Below are 21,807 nucleotides of genomic sequence, written 5' to 3' on the forward strand. Positions count from 1 at the left end.
CAAAATAGGGAGATTGGAATAAAGGCCATTCAGTAAAAGTCTGAGGTAATTCCCAGCTCTAAATCTTATGATCTTACCTGCAAAAATGTTTCTCCAGTAGAGGGATAAATATCTGCATTATACAGCCTCCTTTTGCTCTGTCCAAACAACTAAATCTGGTTTGGGCTGGGATAGCATAGCAGAGAAAGGTAGAAAGAAAGGCAAGTGGATAGAGTCCTGAGCCTGTACTATCCCCACTAAACAAAAAGCTTTCCTCTATCCTTGGTTCTAGAAATGTGATTTCTAATTATATTTTTCCTTGTCAGCTGTTTTCTTGGGGAAATGACGCCATAAGCCAATTTTCATATTTTGAGTCAATTTAAAAAAAAAAAAGAAAACTAAAGTATTCTTGCTTACATGAAGGTTATGATTTTTTCTTTTCCTGTACCCTTCAAATCCTTGACGCCTGCATCATTTTGTGGGAGACAAAGCAAAGAACTAGACGAGAAGATACTCTAGCCAATCATGGAAACTGACTATCTTGGGAGCATAAAGAACTTGCTCTAAGGGGATTCAATATCTCACCTACAGAAGCCAGGTTCCTATTTTACATTCCTATTTATCTAAATATATGTGTGTATATATTTTTAATAATGGTATTTCAGTATAATTGGCTTTCTTTGTAATCCTCTGTATTTTCTCTTATTCATTTAAAAATATCATTCTGAGAAGGGGTCAATAGGCTTCAACAAACTGCTCAAAGGAGCTATAGCACAGAAAAAGTTAAGATCTCCTCCCTGCTCTAGAGAAACAAAGTCTAGACTAGAGGGATCCCTTCATTCCTCCTGGGTAAAATTCTGCCACCTCCTCAAATGTCAGTGGTACTTAGAACAAGACAGATCACAGAAGTAAGAAGGAAAAGGATACAGAAAACAAAAATACCCTGTAGTCAAAGAAAAAAAAAACAGGAAAGGGGGGGGGGAAGGAACATCCTTAAAGAAAGGCTTTGTGAGAGACAGAATAAAGGTATGAAGTCAAAATATATAAGGAGAGACAGAGAGAAAATGAATGAATCCTGGGAAGAGAAGAGTAACATAAAAGGAGGGAAAAGATTCCCAAATCAGATTGGCTTTATAAGAGAGAATGAAGGTTTGAAGAGAAAATAGATGGAGAGACAGACAGAAATGAATGAAACATGAGAAGAATGACATAAAGAAGAGGAAAATCTCCCAAATCAAAAAATGACTATATAATCAGAAAAGGAATCCAAGGAGAAAAGGACATCCTGAGGTAAAGGGCAGATTAGGAAGAAGCAAAATAATCAAAGCAGGATTTCCAAAGCTACTAGAAAGGGTATGGCACACATTGCTTTATGGCCCTATTTGCAATGCCTGTAATGGTCTGTCCCAAGGCTCCTCTCGCTGACCACCACTCTCCCCCGACACATGATGCAGCAGCCCCTGTTAAAGCTGAAGTTCCATGAGGGCGACATCTGCCTCCTGTCTATATTTGCATGGCCAGTACCTGGCATGAGGTCCCACACTGGGTGATTAATAAAACACATGCGTAGGATGCTCACCTGCTCTAGGTAGTTTGCCAGATGAAGCTCATCTGCTTGTGACAATTTTAGGTTCAGTTCTATGGGAGAGTAACAGGCGGGGCACTTAAAGTGCTTTGTAAATTCTTTCTTTAAATGCCTAACCTTTTTTAAAAACATCACTGACATTTCCCAGTCACTTGACTCCACCTCACCCTTGAATAGAAGCCTCCTTTTACCCAAGGAGTTCTCAACTTCTTTGTCGCACTGACTCCTTTGGTAGTCTGGTGAAGCCTATGGACCCCTTTGAGGAATAATGTTTGTTGCCTACATTCAGAATCGAAGAGATGACTAAATTCTTCAGTTAGAAGGTAGTAAAAATAAAGATGCCATTTTTTTTTCCTAACCAAATTCACAGGATCCCAGGAATCCAAAGGGGTCTGTGGACCCAGGTTGAGAACCCGTTTTACATTTAGTCTTGTAGTCTGGACAGGAAAAAAAAAAAAAAAAAAAAAAACTCCTTTCTAATCTAGCCTCCTTCTACCAGGAGCCTCTCTCTCTCTCTCCAAAGCCTTCACTATGCTGGAGCTTCATTCTCTGCCCTGAAAGTCAGAAACTGCCCCAGCTCTGGCCAAACTCCAGGAGCCAGCTCTGTGTGTCTCATGGGGGCTAAGCCCAAATGGGAGAATGTCAGAAGAAAGGTTAAGCCTTCTGCAGGACCTGCTTCCAAGTCCAGTGCCTTCCACATTCACAATCAAGAGCCCCTCCAACTCCCAGAGAATTTGAACCTCCGAGACCAGACACCTTCCTTGGGCTGCCATTGCCTACGGACAAGAATTAAGAAACAAGTTAGTCTGTTACTTTACGTTCCTCTTGCCATGTCTGATATTAATAGGCCAACGGGAGGCTAGATGCACACTCAAAGAAATTTTAGATTGTTAACAAGAATAATAAAAGTATCTCAATATTCTAAAAAGAGCACTTAGTGAGCATTCAGGGAAAAGAAGTGGATCATGTCTTTGGTTTGCACATTTTTAAAGTCAAATTCAAATGCCACTTCCTCCATGAAGAACAATCCTTCAAAAAAAATACTTTCTTCAAAAGACCTTTACCTTCTGTTTTAGAATTGACACTAAATAATATTGTCCACATTCATCATGTTGTGAAACAAGATACATATTTCTTACTCCAGATGAAAATTCATGAAGAAACAAAGTAAAGAATGGTATGTTTCATTTTTTTAAAAAATAGACACCAAATACCAGTCCCAAGGCAGAAGAACAGTTAGGGGTAGGCTATTGGGATTAAATGCCTTACCCTGCCTTCTCTTGCTGAGTCACAAAGTGTCTAAGGTCAGACTTTAACATAGGACCTCCCATATCTAGGTCTGACTCTCAATCCACTGTGCCACCTCACTGCTCCAAAAGATCCTTCTGAAGAAGAATCCCTGATCCTTCCTGTTAAAGATTTACCCCCTTACAAAATACTTGGTGAAGTCCTTGCAAATGTCCAGTGAGTAAACATATTGCTAGAAGAGCTAATTAAAATCAATCTTGACATTCTAGTTATGAATGAAGCCAGAAGAAAAAAATTACAACTAAATGGAAGGTGGCCTACAATTACTCTTTAAAAAAGTAAAGGATAAAAAATGTAGTGAGCAGAAGCAGGTGAACATTGCACACAGTAACAACAATAATCTATGATAATCAACTCTGAATGACTTAACTATTATCATCAGGGCAAGGATCTAAGACAATCCCAAAGGATTCATGATGAAAAAGGATATCCACCACCATAGAAAGAACAGAGTCCCAATGCAGATGGAAAAATACCATTCTTCACTTTGTTTCCTTCGTCAATTTTTCTCTAGTATAAGCAATATGTGTCTTGTTTCACAACATGATGAACAGAGAAGTATGTATTATGTGATAATATAAGCACAACCTATATCATATTGCCTACCTTCTTGGAGAGGAGGGTAATGTAAGAGGGAAGGAGAGAACATGGGTTACAAAATATCAGAAAACAAATAATAAAAATTGGATCAAGATGTAAAAAAATTAAATTTAAAAAAAAAAAAAAAGAAGCCAAGATCTGATTCCTGGCTGTGAAATTCAGTAATTAGGTGACTGAAAGCTAATCATTTAGACTTTCTGGGCTTCGGTTTCTTTATCTGTAAAATCAGAACAATACTACATTATTGTCTACCTCATGGTGTAATTATTCTCATTAAAATAGCATGGTAGGGGCAGCTAGGTGGTACAGTGGATAAAACGCCAGGCCTGGAGTCAAGAAGACCTAAGTTCAACTCTGGCCTCAGATACTTTCTAATTATATAGCCCTGGACAAGTCACTTAACCCAAATTGCCTAGCCTTTGTCACTCTTCTGTCTTAGAAGCAATACAAAGAAAAGAAGAGAAGAGAAGAGAAGAGAAGAGAAGAGAAGAGAAGNCAGATTAGCCAATATGACAGCAAAGGAAAGAAATAAATATTAGAGGGATTGTGGCAAAACTGGGACATTAATGCACTGCTGGTGGAGTTGGGAATTGATCCAACCATTCTGAAAGGCAATTTGGAACTATGCACAATGGACTTTAAAAGACTGTCCTTTGATCCAGTCATACCACTGCTGGGTTTGTACCCCAAAGAGATAATAGGGAAAAATACAAGTACAAAAATATTCATAGTTGCACTCTTTGTGATGGCAAAAAAAACCTGGAAAATGAGGGAGTGTCAACCAATTGGGAAATGGCTGAACAAATTGTGGTATCTGATGGTGATGGAATACTATTGTGCTAAAAGGAATAATGAATTGGAGGAATCCCATGTGAACTGGAATGACCTCCAGGAAATGATGCAGAGTGAAAGGAGCAGAACCAGGAGAACATTGTACACAGAGACTAATACATTGTGGCACAATCAAATAATAGACTTCTCTACTAGTAGCAATGCAATGATCCAGGACACTAGCCACATCCAGAGAAATAACTGTGGAAGTAGAAACAAAGAGAAAAACATATGATTGATCACATGGTTCAATGGGGATATTTTTGGGGATGTAGACTCTAAATGATCACTCTATTGCACATATTATTAATGTGAAAATAGGTTTTGAACAATGATACACATAAAACTCAGTGGAATTGCTCGTCACCTCCAGGAGGGGGAAGGGAAGAGGGGAGGGAAAGAACATGAATCATGTAACCATGGAAACATATTCTTAATTAATTAATTAATTAAAGAAGGAAAAGGGGGGAAATTTTTTTAAATAATCCCTCCATTTCAGCCAAGCTATATTCTTCATACCTTGCACACAAGTTAATTGCTTCCCTTTTCAGAGATTTCCCAAAGGTCCATTATCTCCACTACTTCTTCCCTCTCAATTTATTTCTTTTTTCTGTTTCCCATAAGTATGATTATCATACTTATCGCATTTATTCTATGCCTTCAGCAAATGCATGACTTATTTTCTCTTTTTTTAAGTCATATATATGTGTGTGTGTATGTTGTATAGCAGGAAAAGCCCAAGATTTTGTCTCCCCACATCAATTCTATGTACATTTATGAATACACTTGCTATGTACAGGACTTCTATGATCCTCTGTGTTAGGTAATGCAGATAAGAAGATAAAAATAAAATAGCTCCTGCCCTCAATGCACTTGTTAACATAATAATAGCTAGCATTTATATTGTATATATTATATTGCCAAGGGCTTTACAAATATTATCTCATGGGAATTTCACAACAATCCTTAGAGGTATCACCATTTTACAATTGAGAACACTGAGGCAAACCAAGACTAAGGACTTGCCCAAGGCCCCATAGCTAGTGCGTCATTTGGAATTAGGTTTTTTTGCCATCACAAAGAGTGCAGCTATGAATATTTTTGTACATGTATTTTTCCCTATTATCTCTTTGGGGTACAAACCCAGCAGTGGTATGACTGGATCAAAGACTACAACTCCCAGGACTCCCTTCTACAACTTCTCCTCACAACTCCCACTTCCTTTGTGGAAGGTGTCAGAGAAAGTATAAAAGAGAGAGTTTGGTGCCTTTTCTCTCTCTCTACCCTGGAGGCTCTCTCTCTACCCTGGAGGATCTGACTCAGGAGCTCTGAGGTTCTCTGAGTCTGAGCTCTTTCTCTTGGCGCCTTTTTCCCTTTCTATCTACCTCCTAGTTTTTCCTAGACCTTCCCTTTTCTAATTAAAATAAAACCCAGCTATTCTAAACCCTATAGTTTTGGGTTTTTTTGAGCCCCGAAGGGCTCTGGTCAATTTCCCCCTGGGGCTGGGACTGCTACCTTCCTTTCCCTTCCTCTACCCTCCTCTCTCCTTTCTCCCATCAAACCTTCCTTCTGCCTACCTTCCCTTCACCCCCTCACACTAGTAAGTGTCTGAGACCAGATTTAAACTAGTCTTCTTAAATGTAAGCCTAATTCTTTGCCTTAACATTCTTTTTTTTTTTTTTTTTTTGGTAGGGACAAGGATGATGGAGGCAAAAATGAATCAAGACAACAGAGAAATGTTAAAAGCATCCCAGCAAGAGGTTATGGGAGAACTGGAAAGGGGGTGGGGGGGAATCCTGATAAGATGTGGTCCTACAGAAATAGAGGGCTGACCAGAACAGTGATGAAAAGAAGTATGGCCTAAAGAAGTCTGATAGGGCAGCTGGGTGGCACAGTGGATAAAGCAACAGTCAAGAAGACTCGTCTTCTTGGGTTCAAATCTGGCCTCAGACACTTACTATCTATATGACTCTGGACAAATCACTTAGTCCTGTCTGCCTTAGTTGTCTCATCTGTAGAATGGGCTGGAGAAGGAAATGGCAAAAAAAAAAAAAATGGTATCTTTGTCAAGAAAACTTCAGGTAGAATCACAAAGAATCCAACATGACTGAAAACAAGTCAACAACAAAAAAGTCTAATTAATGTAGGGATTGGAAACAGAGATAGAGAAGAGGGAAGAAGAATCCTTATTCATGTCAGTCCAGAAGATGTCACAGAACAGGAACTATTGCCTACAATGACATGGGAGCTACTTTCAGAAGCAGGAACATTTTTTCCCCTCATTAGCGCAGGACGTCCCTGAGGACAGCGATGCATACGTAAGAGGTAATAGTGTAGGGAAACACTTAGTCACACACTTAGTTGTGTGACTTGGGAGAAAACATGTCATTTCTCTGAGATTCAATTTCCTTATTTGTAAAATGGTGACCTTAGGCTAGATCAAGGGTCAGCAACTACTGCCATAGTAAAATGTCAAAACCATTCTTAGTTTGTGGCTATACAAAAACAGGTGATGGGGTCAAATTTGGCCCAAGAGCTGTAGTTTGCTAGCCCCTAATTAGAATTCAATTATCTTTCAAGTCAATTCCAGCTCTAATCTTCTATGATCCTAAGTCTGGGTAGTACATTTCTTTGCTTTATATCTCAAGTGGTGAGAAAGTCAAATCTGTGTTTGAATCCCTCTGGGATCTTCCACTGTATGTGACCTTGGGCAAGTCATTTAACCTTTGGGTCTTTATGTCCTAATACATAACATGAATGGGTTGTACTCAATGGCTTCTGTTCCTGGTGCTGACAGAGCCTACAGGAATGAGATTACCCAAATTCCCTTGTTCATTATTCCTATGTCTTTCCCAGTTCCACTGGAAACCACTTGATGAAACCTAATTTAATTCTCTCCTGTTGCACCTGCCATTCAAGTCTTCTCATTTCACTGGTGCTAGTTAAACTCTTCAGAGGCAGAAAGAACATGACTCAATGCTTTTTTCATATCCCTTTTTGATTCTCTCCAAGAAATCAGACTGAGAAACTACTCTATAGCCAGTTGGAGATAGTCTATTAACTCAGAACAGGTGACATCAGAGGGGTTAACGACTATCTCCAATTATCAAAGTCTCCTGCCCACCCTCCTCCTGAATATCATCTACTGTTCTCATCTTGCTTTTTTGGTGGCAGAGAAGCTAAATCGCAGGGATAACAGAAGAGCTGGTAATTTACCATTCTCCAGCAAAGGTTTCCAGCTTCTGCTTAGTGATGGTTCAGCCCCACTTCCCCAGATATTTGATTGGGGGCTTGATTTTATCCTGTCTTCCTGGGATACATTCTGAAGCAAACCTCCTGGTGGCTTCCATATAGCTATCTAATGACACTGTCTCTTCCAAGAGCAAAGCCTATCCAAGAAATTTCTATCACGCCAGAGTTTAACTTAGAAAGTATAGTTAAGCCTAAGACCCCATACCCCTTTCTGCCTAATATTGCAAGAGGAATTCGTATTATACTATATAAAAAGTTCTAAAGAAAATCATTGGTCTATATTACTAAAGAGTTGTGTGGAATCTCTTCTGGAGAGATTCCAAATCTCTTCCATATTATGTGGAATCTCTTCTGAAGATCCTGTGAAAGGGATAAATAACATGGAAGGGGTATGAACCATCTTAATGTCAAGGATATGATACAATGACTTCTGCTAAGGATCCATCTTCCCTCACTCTCCTCTTGATGTGGTCAAGGTGATTGGGTTTTGTCCAAAGGATTGACCACTGGCTCAAACTGACTCCATTTCAAAGAAACAAACTATTATAAGAGAATATAGTAACAGAGTAGCTAGGATAGTAAATAGTGGGAGAGTCAGTAAAAAGTGGGTAGGGATTTTCAAGAATGCTTTTTATCTTGTTAAGTTACTAAGGGGTCATTGGTTTGGGCAGTTTGTTGCTCTGTGTCTCCTTTACTCATAGGGAACTGATGTCCCTTTACTCATAGTTCGCTTTGGTCTGTATGGCTATACCCAAGGTTCAAAGCACAATGTAAACTGGACGCTAAATACCCTTGGGCAACTTTAAATCAAGTTTTGCTCTTTTCTTCACAGACTCTAAGAAAAGCTAAGTGTGGAAATCGAGCATTGTTTGAACCTAGTCCTGTGTGTGATTTTTCTCATAATTGTGAATCTAAACAACCCATGTTTCTTACATGAAAGGGAACCCCATACTAATCATCTAGTTATTGTTTCTGTGGTCTTTTGTTTCCAGCTCCATGGCAGGGTTTGTGGGATACTTAAGTCCACATCACTCTGGCACAACCCAGTTTTCTTCAGACCAGTTACATCTATAGTTTGTTCTCCTCCCAAAGCTTCCAACAGGACTTCTGCTTCTTCACCATTTTCCAGAGATTTGCCCTCCACCCAAGTCTGGAGGTCCCTAGGTAGGCTGCTAAGAAACTGCTCTAGGACCAACTCAGATTTGTTCTTCTGTGGGAACTCTAGCCTCAGCCATTGGTCACCTGGAATTTGCACAGTGCATCCTAGGGGCTGTCTGCCTTCTCATATCTGAAGCAGTGGAAATGCGGGCAACTTAAGTTATCCTCATTCTCATCCCCAGAGGTAATTCTTCTCCTTCTCCCTCTTCTTTTACAAGAACATCTTGCTCCACAAGACTTATGGCAGTATCCATTGCAGTTTGGGGGTACCACAAAATGAGATCCTTCTATGAAAAGAAAAAAGTGAGATAGAAGTGAGTAATTCCCTCCATTTACCCATTAGCATTGTGATATACTGGTAAGAACACTGCAGTTAAAAGCAAAGAATATACATTTGAATCCCTGTGCCATTACTTGCTACCTATGCAACCTGAGGAACCTGAGAAAGGTGATCAGATAGATTTAATTCAAAGACCATTATTAACTACCTACTCTGCATCAAACACTGTGCTAGATGTTAGAGATACAAAGATTAAAAAAACTGAACTATTTCTGCCCTCAAACAACTTAAATTCTAGTAGCCTCTAAAACCTCTGAAATGTCTATCATTTCAGTGATTGATTTTGTCCTGTCTATCATTCCACAAAGTGCCAGTGCCTCATTAATGTTCACTCAGACCCCAATGTGACCTTGCATTTCCTCTTGGTAATCTAATTTATTTGAATCTTTATTTGAATCTGTTTTTTTTCCTAGAAATCATGGTCTGCAAAATTTAAGGATAAGGAGACACAGATACAAAGGAATGACAAGAATCAGGAATTTTGTAGAATATATCAGAGAAACCACAAAGGCAATAGGAATTTAGAGAACTATCACTCTCTCTGCCTTCAACTAAGGTTAATATATCTATGCATCTGTAGAGCAGGGAGTGTCCCCATGTCCATTTGTGTTGAGATTTAGGAGGAATATCATTTAACCACTCAAATATTTTAGCTAGTTTCTACTGTCCCATAGATTTATTCTTCCTTTACCTCTGGGTAATGTGTTGGTATAAACTGAACAACATGCAAAATATATGCAAAACCAGGCTATAAAAATAAGGATTTGCCAATGACTCATCTTTTCAGGGTAATTTTATCACAACACTACCTTTGACCTGGATAGTCTTTTTGAGGTTGTTGGTGTCTTCCTAGGTGCTTTGTCAGTGTCATCATATGAGTATATCTTCACCTATATAATACCAGTGTCTATATACCCCTATAGGGCTAGGACATAGTAGCCTCTTAGTCCTAGCATGTCAGAGTGTAGCCAAATGTGTAGTATAGGTAAGAATATATATTTGTGGAGGCAAAGCCAAGATGGTGAAGTAAAGGCAGGGATTCACCTGAGCTCTACCAAATTCCCCTCCAAACCACTTTAAAATAACATCTCAGGGGCAGCTGGGTAGCTCAGTGGATTGAGAGCCAGACCTAGAGACGGGAGGTCCTAGGTTCAAATCCGGTCTCAGACACTTCCCAGCTGTGTGACCCTGGGCAAGTCACTTGACCCCCATTGCCTACCCTTACCACTCTCTTCCACCTATGAGTCAATACACAGAAGTTAAGGGTTTAAAATAAAATAAAAAAAAGTTTAAAAAAAAATAACATCTCAAATCAAATTATGGAACAGAAACCAACAAAATGTTGGGGTGAGACAATTTTCTATCCAAGACAACTTAGGATGGTCAGCAGGAAGACCTTTCTCAGCCGGGTGGTAGACTTGGAGCCCAGCACAGACCAGGCAGTGTAGGCAACAATGGAGTGCCAGTAGCAGGCTTTGGAGGTAGTTCATCAGGGCCAACAGCTGCTTTGAGAGCTCTCAACTCAAACTGTAAGGGAGTCAGACAACTGGTCAGAAGGAGATTATTGGGGACTCTGCTGGAACTGGGTGGAAAGCTTTGTCAAAATGCCCATATGCAGTTCTGGGTTACAGTCTCACAGCTAAAAGGAGCTCACTAGCACTTGTGGACACAGAGGAACAGGAATATTGGTCACAATTCTAGTGCTGAAAAGAGAGCTTGTGGTCACTCACAGATCAAAGCACAGACTCAGAAGAGCAGTGACCATTCTCCTTCGATCATATCACCTTAGAAGAACTAAAAAGCCACAGGATCCCAGAGCTAGCTCTGAAAATGGCAGCAAGAAAGGCCTAAAGTTTGACACAGTGCCCTTCCACCCTGAGAGCAAAGACTAACTCTAACAAAGCTAGAAGTCAAGAAATAGGTTAGGAAAATGAGCAAATGACCAAAAAAACCCAAAAACCTGGCCATAAATTTACTACGATGACAAGGAAAAGCAAGACACAAATTTAGGAGACAATGAAGTCAAAACAGTTGTAAGTCTTGTAGAAGAATGTGAATTGGACACAAGTCCCAAAAGAATTCCTGGAAGAGCTCCAAAAAAGATTTTAAAAATCAAATAAGGGAGGTAGAGGAAAAATTGGGAATAAGAAATGAGTGATAAGAGAAAATTATGAGAAAAGAGCCAACAGCTTAGTAAAGAAAACACACACACACACACACACACACACACACACACACACACACACACACAGGAGAAAATAACACCTTAAAAAACAGAATTGGCCACGTGGTAAAAGAGGTACAAAAATCCACTTGTGAAAAGAATTTCTTAAAAAGCAAAATTGGACAATTGGAAAAGAGGTACAAAAATTCACTAAAGAACATGTTAAAAAGTGGAACTGGCCAAATACACAAGCTCACTGAAGAAAATTTCTTAAAAATTAGAATTGGACAAGTAAAAGCTAATGACTTTATGAGACATCAAGAAACAAAAAGTCAAAAGAATGAAAAATAAAAGAAACTGTAAAATATCTCATTAGAAAAACAACTGACCTGGAAAGTAATTTATCAAGGAGATGTAATTTAAGAATTATTGAATTACCTGAAAGTCATTATCAAAGAAGAGCCTAGACTTCATATTTCAAGAAACTATCAAAGAAAATTGCCTTGTTATCCTAAAACAAGACTGTAAAGTAGAAATTGAAAAAGCTCAACAATCACTTCCTGGAAGACATTCCCAAATGAAAACTCCCAGAATTATAGTCAAATTCTAGAGCTCTCAGAGGTCAAGGAGAAAATAATATAAGCAGCCAGAAAGAAACAATTCAAATATCATGAAGCCATGATCAGGATTAAAAAGTTTTAGCAGTTTCTATATTAAAGTCTTAGAGAGTTTGGAATGTGATATTCCAGAGAGCAAAGGAGCTAGGATTACAACCAAGATTCAGCAAAACTGAGTATAAACTTTCAAGGGGAAAAATGGATATTCAATGAAATAAAAATGCTTTCAAGCATTCCTGATGAAAAGACTAGAGCTGAATAGAAAATTTGAGAACCAATTGGAGGAAGGGGTGGTCAGAAGCAAAACAGACTTTTGAGGAGGGACAAAGAAAAAGGAGAAAGAGAAAGAGAAAGGGGTAGATAGGATGGAGAGAAATATATAATAATCATAACTGAATTTGAATGAGATAAATTCACTATAAAATGGAAATGGTAGCAGGAAATTAAATACCAGAATCTGGCAATATGTTGTTTACAAGAGATATACTTGAAGCAGAGACACACATAAAGGTAAGGGGCTAGAACAGAATATATTATGCTTCAGATAGTGTAGAATGTATATTTTAGAGTTTCTGGTCTCCATTCTATTCTGCTGACCCTCATGCTACTCTGGGTATAACATTCAGGAGTGTGAGAATATGTGAGTGTATGAGAATAAATGGGTGTCAAAATCAGTGTATTTGCTGAACCTACCACTGGGCCTCAGATCAATGTGGCATCGTGTCCCTGTCCTTATTTCTCTTCCTCTCTCTATGGACAGCAGTTTCCCCATATCTTGGGAAGGGGTAGTCAGGTAACTCCAATTCTTTCCTCACTTTTTCTCTTCCTTGCCCCTCTTGTCTATTTCCCTTTCCTTTTCCCTCTCCTTTCATAACTCTGTCTCTCTCTATCCTCCAAATTACCCTGACCCACAGCAGGAGCAGGTGATTGCTACTCCAAGCCCAGCTACTGAGCAATCCCCCTCCTTCATGGGGACTGACAGGCTTCCCCAGAAGTGTATCACTTCCCAAAACTCTTGTCCCAAAGCAGAGCTTCACTTCATGAGCTCAGCCAATAGCCATGAAGCATTCCAGGCCCACACTCCTTCTTTTTCTTCTCAGTTATTTTCACCAGACTAAAGAGAGCAAGGCCAGAGGCCAGGTATCCACCTTGAAACAGACATTTCTATGATCCAATGGAAAGGAGGGGCGGGTCCCTAATGGATGGCATCCAAGGCCAATCCTATAGAAGAAAAGGGTAGGATCTGGTTGTCAAGATTAGCCTTTAGAAGATTGGGTTATAGATTCAGGAGTAATGAGGAGAGGGCTTAAGATAATGGAGCCGGACTAGATGAAAGCAGGAAGAGGAAGATGTAAGGGAAAAAGAAAGAACTGAGTATGTGAAGGGGTGTGGTTAAAATTAGGAGGAAGAACTGAGGCAAAGTGTGGTTGGGATGACTTTGGCAGAGTGGAAACACTACTAGACTCATCAGAGGCTCTTGAAAAAAGTCTTACAAATATTATATTTCACTTTCTCCCACCTTAGATAAATCACAGGAGGTAGATACTATTATCCCCATTTTACAGATGGGGAAATTGAGGCATAAAGTTTAAGTGACTCAATCAGGGTCACACAAGTAGTATGTGTCTGGTGTAGAATTTGAATTCTGGTCTCCATTATCTTTGCTCAAAAAACTAGATGGGGTCATGAAGAGTCAGACACAACTGAACAACAATTTTAATTAAACTCCTTATAAGGGCAGGAACAATTTTTTATTAAAAGATTTTTCAGTTAAAAATCTGAGAAGGTAACTGTGTCTTACGCTGAAAAAAAGTCTTCCCTCTCCCCACTTCGTCTTCAGGTGTGTGAATCTATTTTATATTGTACTTTATATCAAACTAATTCATGTAAGGGACTACAGGGACCAGAAGGTCACCAAAGGTCATGGAGGACAGGAGACCTTAGAGGGTCAGAGCCTTGGAGGCCAAGGGCCCTAAGGGAGCTTATGGGGCTTGGGATATACTATGTCAAGAATGGTCAGTAAAGAATCCCAGGTCAAAAGTGTTCTATCTCTCCTATGATCCTTAAGTTACTATTTCTCATGTCAAGAGTGATTCCTGTAAGTCTTCACAACCACTATGTAAGTTCCTCTTTTTGCCTTTAAAAACCTGTCAGTGTTAATGATCATGTTTTGAACTTTAGGGGGAAACCTGCAGACCTCTGGCACCCTGTGATTCCTGTCACAATAAAGGCAGATCTTTACCTAGAAGGGTCTCCCAGCATCTTATTTAACATGATACTAGTTTTATTTCTGTTCCTCCTTAAACAAGTAACTATTTTTCAATCCATGCATTTTCTTTTTCTTCCCTTTTAAAAAAACCTTTAACATTCTGTCTCAGAATCAGGACAATAAAGGGCTAGGCAACTGATTTTAAGTGACCTTGAAACTCAAGGTCACACAATTAGAAAGCATCTGAGGCCAGATTTGATCCTAGGTCCTTTTCCTCATACCAGACCTGGTGGCTCTGTAGCCCCCAGTAGTGAGGGTAGGCCCCAATAAAATAAAAGCCATCAGCTAGCTAGAGCCAGGCATGTATTATCTCACCCAAAGCAGCTGTTCCTGTCTTTCCTTGTTCTGTCCACTGAATAAAACATTTCCCTGAGAATCTGGACTAAATGGTTACTTATTTGCCTGTGATTTATTATACTACAGAAAACTCTGTTTAGAATCACTAAGGTAATCTAAATCCATTGTCTCTATTTTGTAAATCTTCACTAACCATTGTCTCTGCAAGAAGCTTACCTAACCCCTTAGCCTATGTCATTTTCCCTATAAAGTATGTACCCCAAATCATTCAATTTTGTCACTGATCGGCAAGAGGTTGCATGTCTGTCTGTCAATTCGACCCTCCAGTAATCCCAGAATCATTTCTCTTATCCAGGTTTGTAGATACACAAGTAATTTATCAAGCAGATCTCGACAGATAGCATCTTCAATGCGGTAAGATTTCGAATCAGCATTCACAGGTTTCAGGTGAGAGAAATTCTTCTCTTTCTGTTTGGCAGAAAGCAGTTCAGGGGTCAAGAGGACTTTACAGCCAGGAGTAAAACTATGGAATCTATAAAAATATCTCCTCTATACCCAACACTGCCTTTAGACCAGGGTCCCTTTAAGAGATCAGAGGGCTGAAAATCAGAGAGATTTAAAACTGCCATTAGAAAAGGCAGTTTTTTCCCCTCTCAAAAACAACAAATTCGAAATGACCAAACTTTTTCCTTAAACCCTCCCTTCCAGAAGCAGCTACTCCATATTTTTTTTCCAGTCAGAAAAACTGGTTCTCCCCACAGTTTTTTGGAAATATTCCATTTAGTAATAACCACAGAACATTTTTTAAAAGCCCTTAATGACTTTCAAAATAAATTGCTAGGAGATACAGTTAAGACTACCCCTTAAATCTTACCACAAGGTTAGTTGAAACTTTCTCCTTTCGAGTGCTACTGTCTCAAAAAACCCCTCCATTTCTCAGAAGTGTGTAAATAAATGAAAACTTCCAAGCTCTGAATACTATCAGAGCGTGAAAAGAATCAATTTGTCAACATCAACCTTAAACTCCTTGCCAGAATTAACCCTTTTCCTATCCAGCTCCTGAAATATAAGAAGCTCCAGGAAAAGTGAAAGTAACTTTTAGGCAGCAAATACCTTTCAGAATAGGGCTTCTAATGTTACCAACACAATACACCCTTCACTGCTGTCCATCCCCTAGAAGTCCATTACTCCGCATTATCAATTAGTAGCCACTATGTATATCACACACCCCAATGCACTGAGACAGTTTTAATTACTTCAAAAATTAATGACTTTTTATTCCAGCAATTCAAGACCTTGATGAAACTTGTGTTTTATGTTTGTCTTATAAATTTATGTTGTTTGTATGTAATCTGTCCGTGATCAGTCTATGTTCTATGTTCTGTGATATGTCTATGTTGTCTGTATGTTGTCTGTGTGCATAATGGGAGGGTTACATTTTGGGAAAAATAAACCTCACATAAAGAGGTGGCCCTCTCTCTGCCTTTTTCAGTTTGAGCCAAAGAAAAGGAGAAGACAGATGGAGGTCATTTGGGAAATTCAAAAAACAACATTTTTAATAGATTTTCGGGTCTCCTAAACTCTAAGATAATTTAATTGGCTACACATAAAGAACAAATACACAAAATTTTCAGACATCTCCTCTCCTCTCTTTTCTGGTCATGAAAGGGAGAGGGTAGAGATGAAAAAGAAAAGAAAAGGATAATTTGATCCTACAATTACAAAATGTCAAGAGAGAACAAAGGCAAAAATATATGATCAGCATTTTTTTTCCTCCCTTTTCTCAGGTGGGACCCCTGAGAAAGGTAAGGAGAAGAAATCAGAACAAACCAAAAAAAGGTATGATTTGAACCCCAAAATTGAAATTTAATATTATAAAAGGTTAAATACTAAGGTATATGTTTTTGAAAATCACAAATGACTTTAGAATGTGAACTAAGGAAACAAGCTACACAACTTTCAGACAGCTACCTAGAAAGCGATGATTCAGAGCTGTGTGCAGAAGTACAGGTACCACTCAGGTGTAAAATCCCTGAATAAGATATACCATGTGCCTTGTTACTATCTATCCAGCTCCTGCTTGCAAACTATTACACTCTGAAGTTTGCAGCTCAAACTTTCCTAGCTAGTCAAAGCAACAAATCTAACTCAGTACTTACCCAAGAGTGAAAAAGCTTCTTTAAGCTACTGTGAGTTCAATATAACATTGATCAAAACTGTTGTTAGTGAAAACTTAATTCAAAATTACTAAAACAATACAAATGGCTTACATTTCCAAATTAGGTCCTTTTAGATAAGAGATTAGACCATGAGAAAATCATATGCCTAGAACAAATTATCCACACCACCCCAGATCAGCAGGAAGAAGTTTTGAGAAGCCAAAAAACACTGCCCACTTTTCCCAAAACTCATGGCCCTTTCTCTAAAAAAAGTTCAACTAAACAATCCATCATAGTTTACACATTAGAATACACACTTTAAAAAACAAAAAAGGGAGATATGATCCCACAACTGGTTCACAATTTGATCTGAACTTCAATTAGATTTGATGCTGAAAATTGATATATATGCTGAGGATTTGAATAGGTACTGATGGTACAGTATAAATTCATTCATTGTGATAATTGGCTACCAGTTAAAAAATAGAATTTCAGCAAAATTTAAGAATGTACAAAACTTATAGTGAAAAAATTATTTATTAGGACTTGCAATGTATAATAATGTATAATGATTACAGATTTGAGTGATTAGACTTACCAAAAATGCTTGTCAAACTGAACTTGAGAAATGTAAAAAATGAGTATAAAGTATATAAGAATTTAATATCAACTTATTAAAAGATGTGATGTAATATGAAGAAGATTTTGTATTATCTAAATTTTGGATAGACATATGAACATATAAAATTGTTACTTTAAAACATACTATTATATTAAGCAACAGGTAAAAATATAATTAACATTAGGGTTTCAAAAATTGGAAATATAAAAATGATATATGCATTAAGAATTTGATATATTGTAAATTGGAAATTTAAACAGCATTGTATTTGATTAGAATACAAAAATTACTTTAAAAGTATGTGCAGTGTTTAAGAAGAAATTCATACTCTAAGGATTAATATGCAATTTGCTAGAATGTAAGAACATTTTATTTATATATATATATATATATATATATATATATATATGTAAGAACAAAGTATATATACAGCTATAGTGATCACTGAGGCATATACTTGCTTAAGACATGCCAACTTAAGTTGTGCTAACTCAAGATCTATGAAGTGTAAAAATGAATAAGAAGTCAATATCAACTTTATGACATTCATAATATTGTTTGAAAAATGCAGGTTTCCTTAATTCACCATAATTGGAACACAAATTTAAAAAAGGCGGGGAGGGGACTGCAGATATTACTAATAAGTGGTAAAAATGAAAAATATTAAAAAGAATTGGTTTAAATTAAATATTTTAGGATCACTTATGACAATAAAAAAGAAATATAGAAGAGGCAGTTAATACCCCAAAAAATTGTCTAGAAATTTCCTAAAGTTTTCTAAATTTTCCAAAATTTCCAAAACTACTATTTTATTAAAGTTCAAAGTTAGAAAATGATGACACATCCTATATAAAAAATTGGTTCAATTTAAGTTATTTTCAAAAAATATTACAAAAAGCAAAAATTAATATCTATTGTGGCAGCTTAAAACTAAACTTTTAAAATACTAAATCTTAGTCAAATAATGCCTACTGTGTTGATTGTCTGACCATCCCTAAAAAGTTATTTGAGTAAGTTGTAATTGAGAACAAAAATTAAAGATATTAAGGAAAAAAGAAATCAAATATTATTAATCTGTCATTATGAAATGCCATTGAAGATTAACACATGCATAAAATACAATATGTCAATGGATAATTATGTGTAAAAATGAAGTATGTATGCAACTATACTGTAAAGAAAATTTATTTTTCCATCTGAATTGGATAAGGATAGATGTACAAATGTGATATGCAAATGGTGTAAATCAGTGATTCCCAAAGTGGGCACTACCGCCCCCTGGTGGGTGCTGCATAGAATCCAGGGGAGCGGTGATGGCCATACTTTTTTAATATTACATTCTATTCTGAGTTCAATAAATAGTTTCATCATTTCCAGGGGCTCTAAGTAATATTTTTTCTGGAAAGGGGGGGTGTTAGGCCAAAAATGTTTGGGAACCACTGGTGTAAATGAATAATGCATTTGACTAGAAAAATTTGACCAGCCCAGAAATCATATAGGACTTGGAATAAGACTATTTATTGTAGACAATTAAGTGTAATTACATCTCCTCTGTTTGTTATTAGGGTAAAGAGGAGACAAGGAGTGAAAAATCTAGTGCAAAATACATATAACAAATGTTAGATCAGAACATTATGGGTGGGAGGCAGCTGGGTAGCTCAGTGGATTGAGAGCCAGGCCTAGAGACGGGAGGTCCTAGGTTCAAATCTGACTTCAGACACTTCCCAGCTGTGTGACCCTGGGCAAGTCACTTGACCCCCATTGCCTACCCTTACCACTCTTCTGCCTTGGACCCAATACACACAGTATTGACTCCAAGATGGAAGGTAGGGGTTTAAAAAAAAAAAAAAAAAAAAGAACATTATGGGTGAAATTTAATCAATTATCTGAAAATATTTTGAGGTATCCACTTGAAACTTCTGAAATTTTAAATCAATATTCATTGAGAATAATTTAATATCATGGTTAAAACAAGCAAATGTTTCCCAACTGTGTGACCCTGGGCAAGTTACTTCACCCCCATTGCCCACCCTTACCACTCTTCCACCTAGAAGCCAATACACAGAAGTTAAGGGTTTAAATAAACAAACAGATAGATAAATAAATTAACAGACAGACAAATAAATAAATGGAAACATGCACATTTTACAAGTACAATAATCTAAATAGCAAAAGAGGATTTGAAAATTGCTAGTAATAAAAAGATTTTCCCTTATTTCCCAAGCAACATATATACCTACTAAGAAAGAAAGCCAAGATAAATCACAATCGGGATATCTTTTAGATAATATTGTAAAAAATTTAAAACTTCCTACAAATTTAACCTCTTCCCTCACAGTAAATTGAACTGTATTCCACCATTTGGGAGTTCACTGTGGCCTTTTAATCACTTTTCTGAGATTGGGATTTGTTTATGAGAAATTATCTTGCTCTTATTTATAAAAATGTAAAATGAACCAAATGAACATCATCCTCTATTTAAAAACTATTTTTAAAATCCCAAATAAGTACAAAAGTGGGAAACATGAAAACCAAAGGAGATAAGCTAAAAACAATGTCTTTTTTAATGACCAATAAAAATTGACAAATTATTAGCAATTAATTTGATTATTTTAAGAGAGAGAAGAAAATGCCAAAATCATAGTCAATAAACACTTATCTAAGCATCTACTAGTACTTCCCAGGCACTTGACAGTATTAGCATTAGGGGAACACAGCGAAATGTACAAAACAGTTCCCTGAGTGAAAATCTCACAACAAAGATGAAAAAAAGGGGAATTCTGATAAAAGCAAATAAAGAAAACTGTTGATAATTTGTTTAAGGATTATAGAGCCTACTTCCAAGAAATCACTTTAGAAACTATGTTATTTAGAACAGTAACTTCTACTAAATGCTAAACTATATTTGGTAAATAACCATAGAACCCCTATATTATAATAAAAAGGTCTAATAAAGAGGTTATAACCCTTTGTTACAAAAATAGAATTTTAATAATGTTTCATTTTTTCTAAGTGACTCCTCAAAAGTGTAGGAATGCTCAAAAATGTTCTACGAACTCGCTTTTTATTTTTTCTTACATCTTTCTTTTCTGGTTCTTGCACAAGGATATCCACTTCAATTGGACTTCCATCCTGAGGTTGAAGAAGTGGATAAGCAGTGTTCCATTCATACATTTTATGGTTCTTCTTCTTTATGTGCTTTTGAATTGGAGGAGGAGGATTTGGGATTTTTACAGAAAGTCTTTCTTTGGCCCTTTCCTCATTACATTCTCTACCTCGATTCATACGTTCTAGATGTTCTTTAGTTTGCTGATCCCGCTCCCACTCTCTTACTTTCTTTCTAGTGGGTGGGGTGTTTTGGAAAGCATTCCTCTTACTTTCAGGTAATAGGAGTTTAGGAAAATGTATTTTGTTAGGGATACTGGATAATGATTTACATTTTGAATCTTTGATAGATCTGGCCTGTTCTGCTCTGCGTATGTGACTCTCTATTTGTTGTAACTCTCTCTCTGGTACTAAATAGTCCCATTCTTCAGCTCCTGCATTTTTCTGGCTTTTTGATGATTTTAATAACTCAATTCTGGGCTTCTTAAATTCATTCTTTTCATTTACCATTTCCATTATTCTTGAATAGTAATAAGTCTCTGCTTTAGCAAGTTGGTAGTCAAAAGACATAGCCTTTTCCCTAGAGAGTGACTCATTTTCCTCTTTATGTCTTTGAGCTAACAGATTTCTTGATGCTGGAGTATGCAGACCACCTAAACTCTGTCAAAATGAAGTGATTTTTTTTTTACATTTTTCTACACTGTGGATAACAAGGGAAGACAGGGAAGGCTCCCTCAGAAAAATGACACTGGCTGGCTTTGTCTATGTTTGGTACAATAGCAATGATGTGGTCTGCTTTCACTGCCATGCATATACATCTCGAGGCCCCACATGAATCAAGAAATACATATACCATGTCTTCAATACAGTATTTTGAACTGAGTTCAAATTCAGCCTCAGACATTTAACTAGAACTGTGTGACCTTAGACAAGTGATTTTAACTTAACTTGTCTGCTTTATATATAAATAAGGATAATCATCTACCTCTCTATCCCAGAGCTCTGGCTCATAAGGATCAAATGAGATATTTGTAAAATGCTTTGTGAACCTTAAAGCAGTATAAATTCTATTATTAATATTTTTTTTACAACCAATATATAGAAAGAGCTGGGAAATTTTGCTAGTATAGAAATGTGTTAAGTGAAGATAACGAAGCTCTCTAATGCATAGTACTATGCTAGTTAACTTACCACAATTTTTTTTTCTAGTGGGGACTGATGACCCATGGCAATACGAGGGTCTTGGGTACTTTTTGCCCAGCATAATCTAGACAATGAAAAAGACATGTGGTATCAGAACTTAGAAAAAGGTTTCTAAAACTCAGATAATGAGCAAATTCTATCACAAAGTTTGACCACATCTAGGCCAAGAAATCTAATTGTTGTAGACTGTATGTATGGGTATCTCTCAAGACATTTTTTTAACCTCTTAGTACATTATAGAGGTATAGCTAGACAGAAAAGAGAGTGAACATGGTGGTTTTTCTCAATGTGGAGAAATTGCTGCTCTTTCTGGGATGG

At 37.3% G+C, this 21,807-nt stretch overlaps 1 protein-coding gene across 1 annotated transcript; it reads right to left on the reverse strand.

Annotated features, from left to right (window-relative positions):
- Positions 1-1,357: 1,357 nt before the first annotated feature.
- On the reverse strand, positions 1,358-21,599 carry LOC123246347. Its single transcript, XM_044675256.1, has 5 exons — positions 21,478-21,599; positions 20,239-20,946; positions 14,682-14,868; positions 1,924-2,001; positions 1,358-1,617 (listed from the first exon to the last, which is right to left on the reverse strand). Exons 1-5 carry the CDS (start codon positions 21,571-21,573, stop codon positions 1,358-1,360), a joined length of 1,329 nt encoding a protein of 442 aa, XP_044531191.1. The 5' UTR covers positions 21,574-21,599.
- Positions 21,600-21,807: the final 208 nt, after the last annotated feature.

The sequence above is a fragment of the Gracilinanus agilis genome, chromosome 4 (assembly GCF_016433145.1).
Source record: "Gracilinanus agilis isolate LMUSP501 chromosome 4, AgileGrace, whole genome shotgun sequence".
Lineage (NCBI taxonomy): Eukaryota > Metazoa > Chordata > Mammalia > Didelphimorphia > Didelphidae > Gracilinanus > Gracilinanus agilis.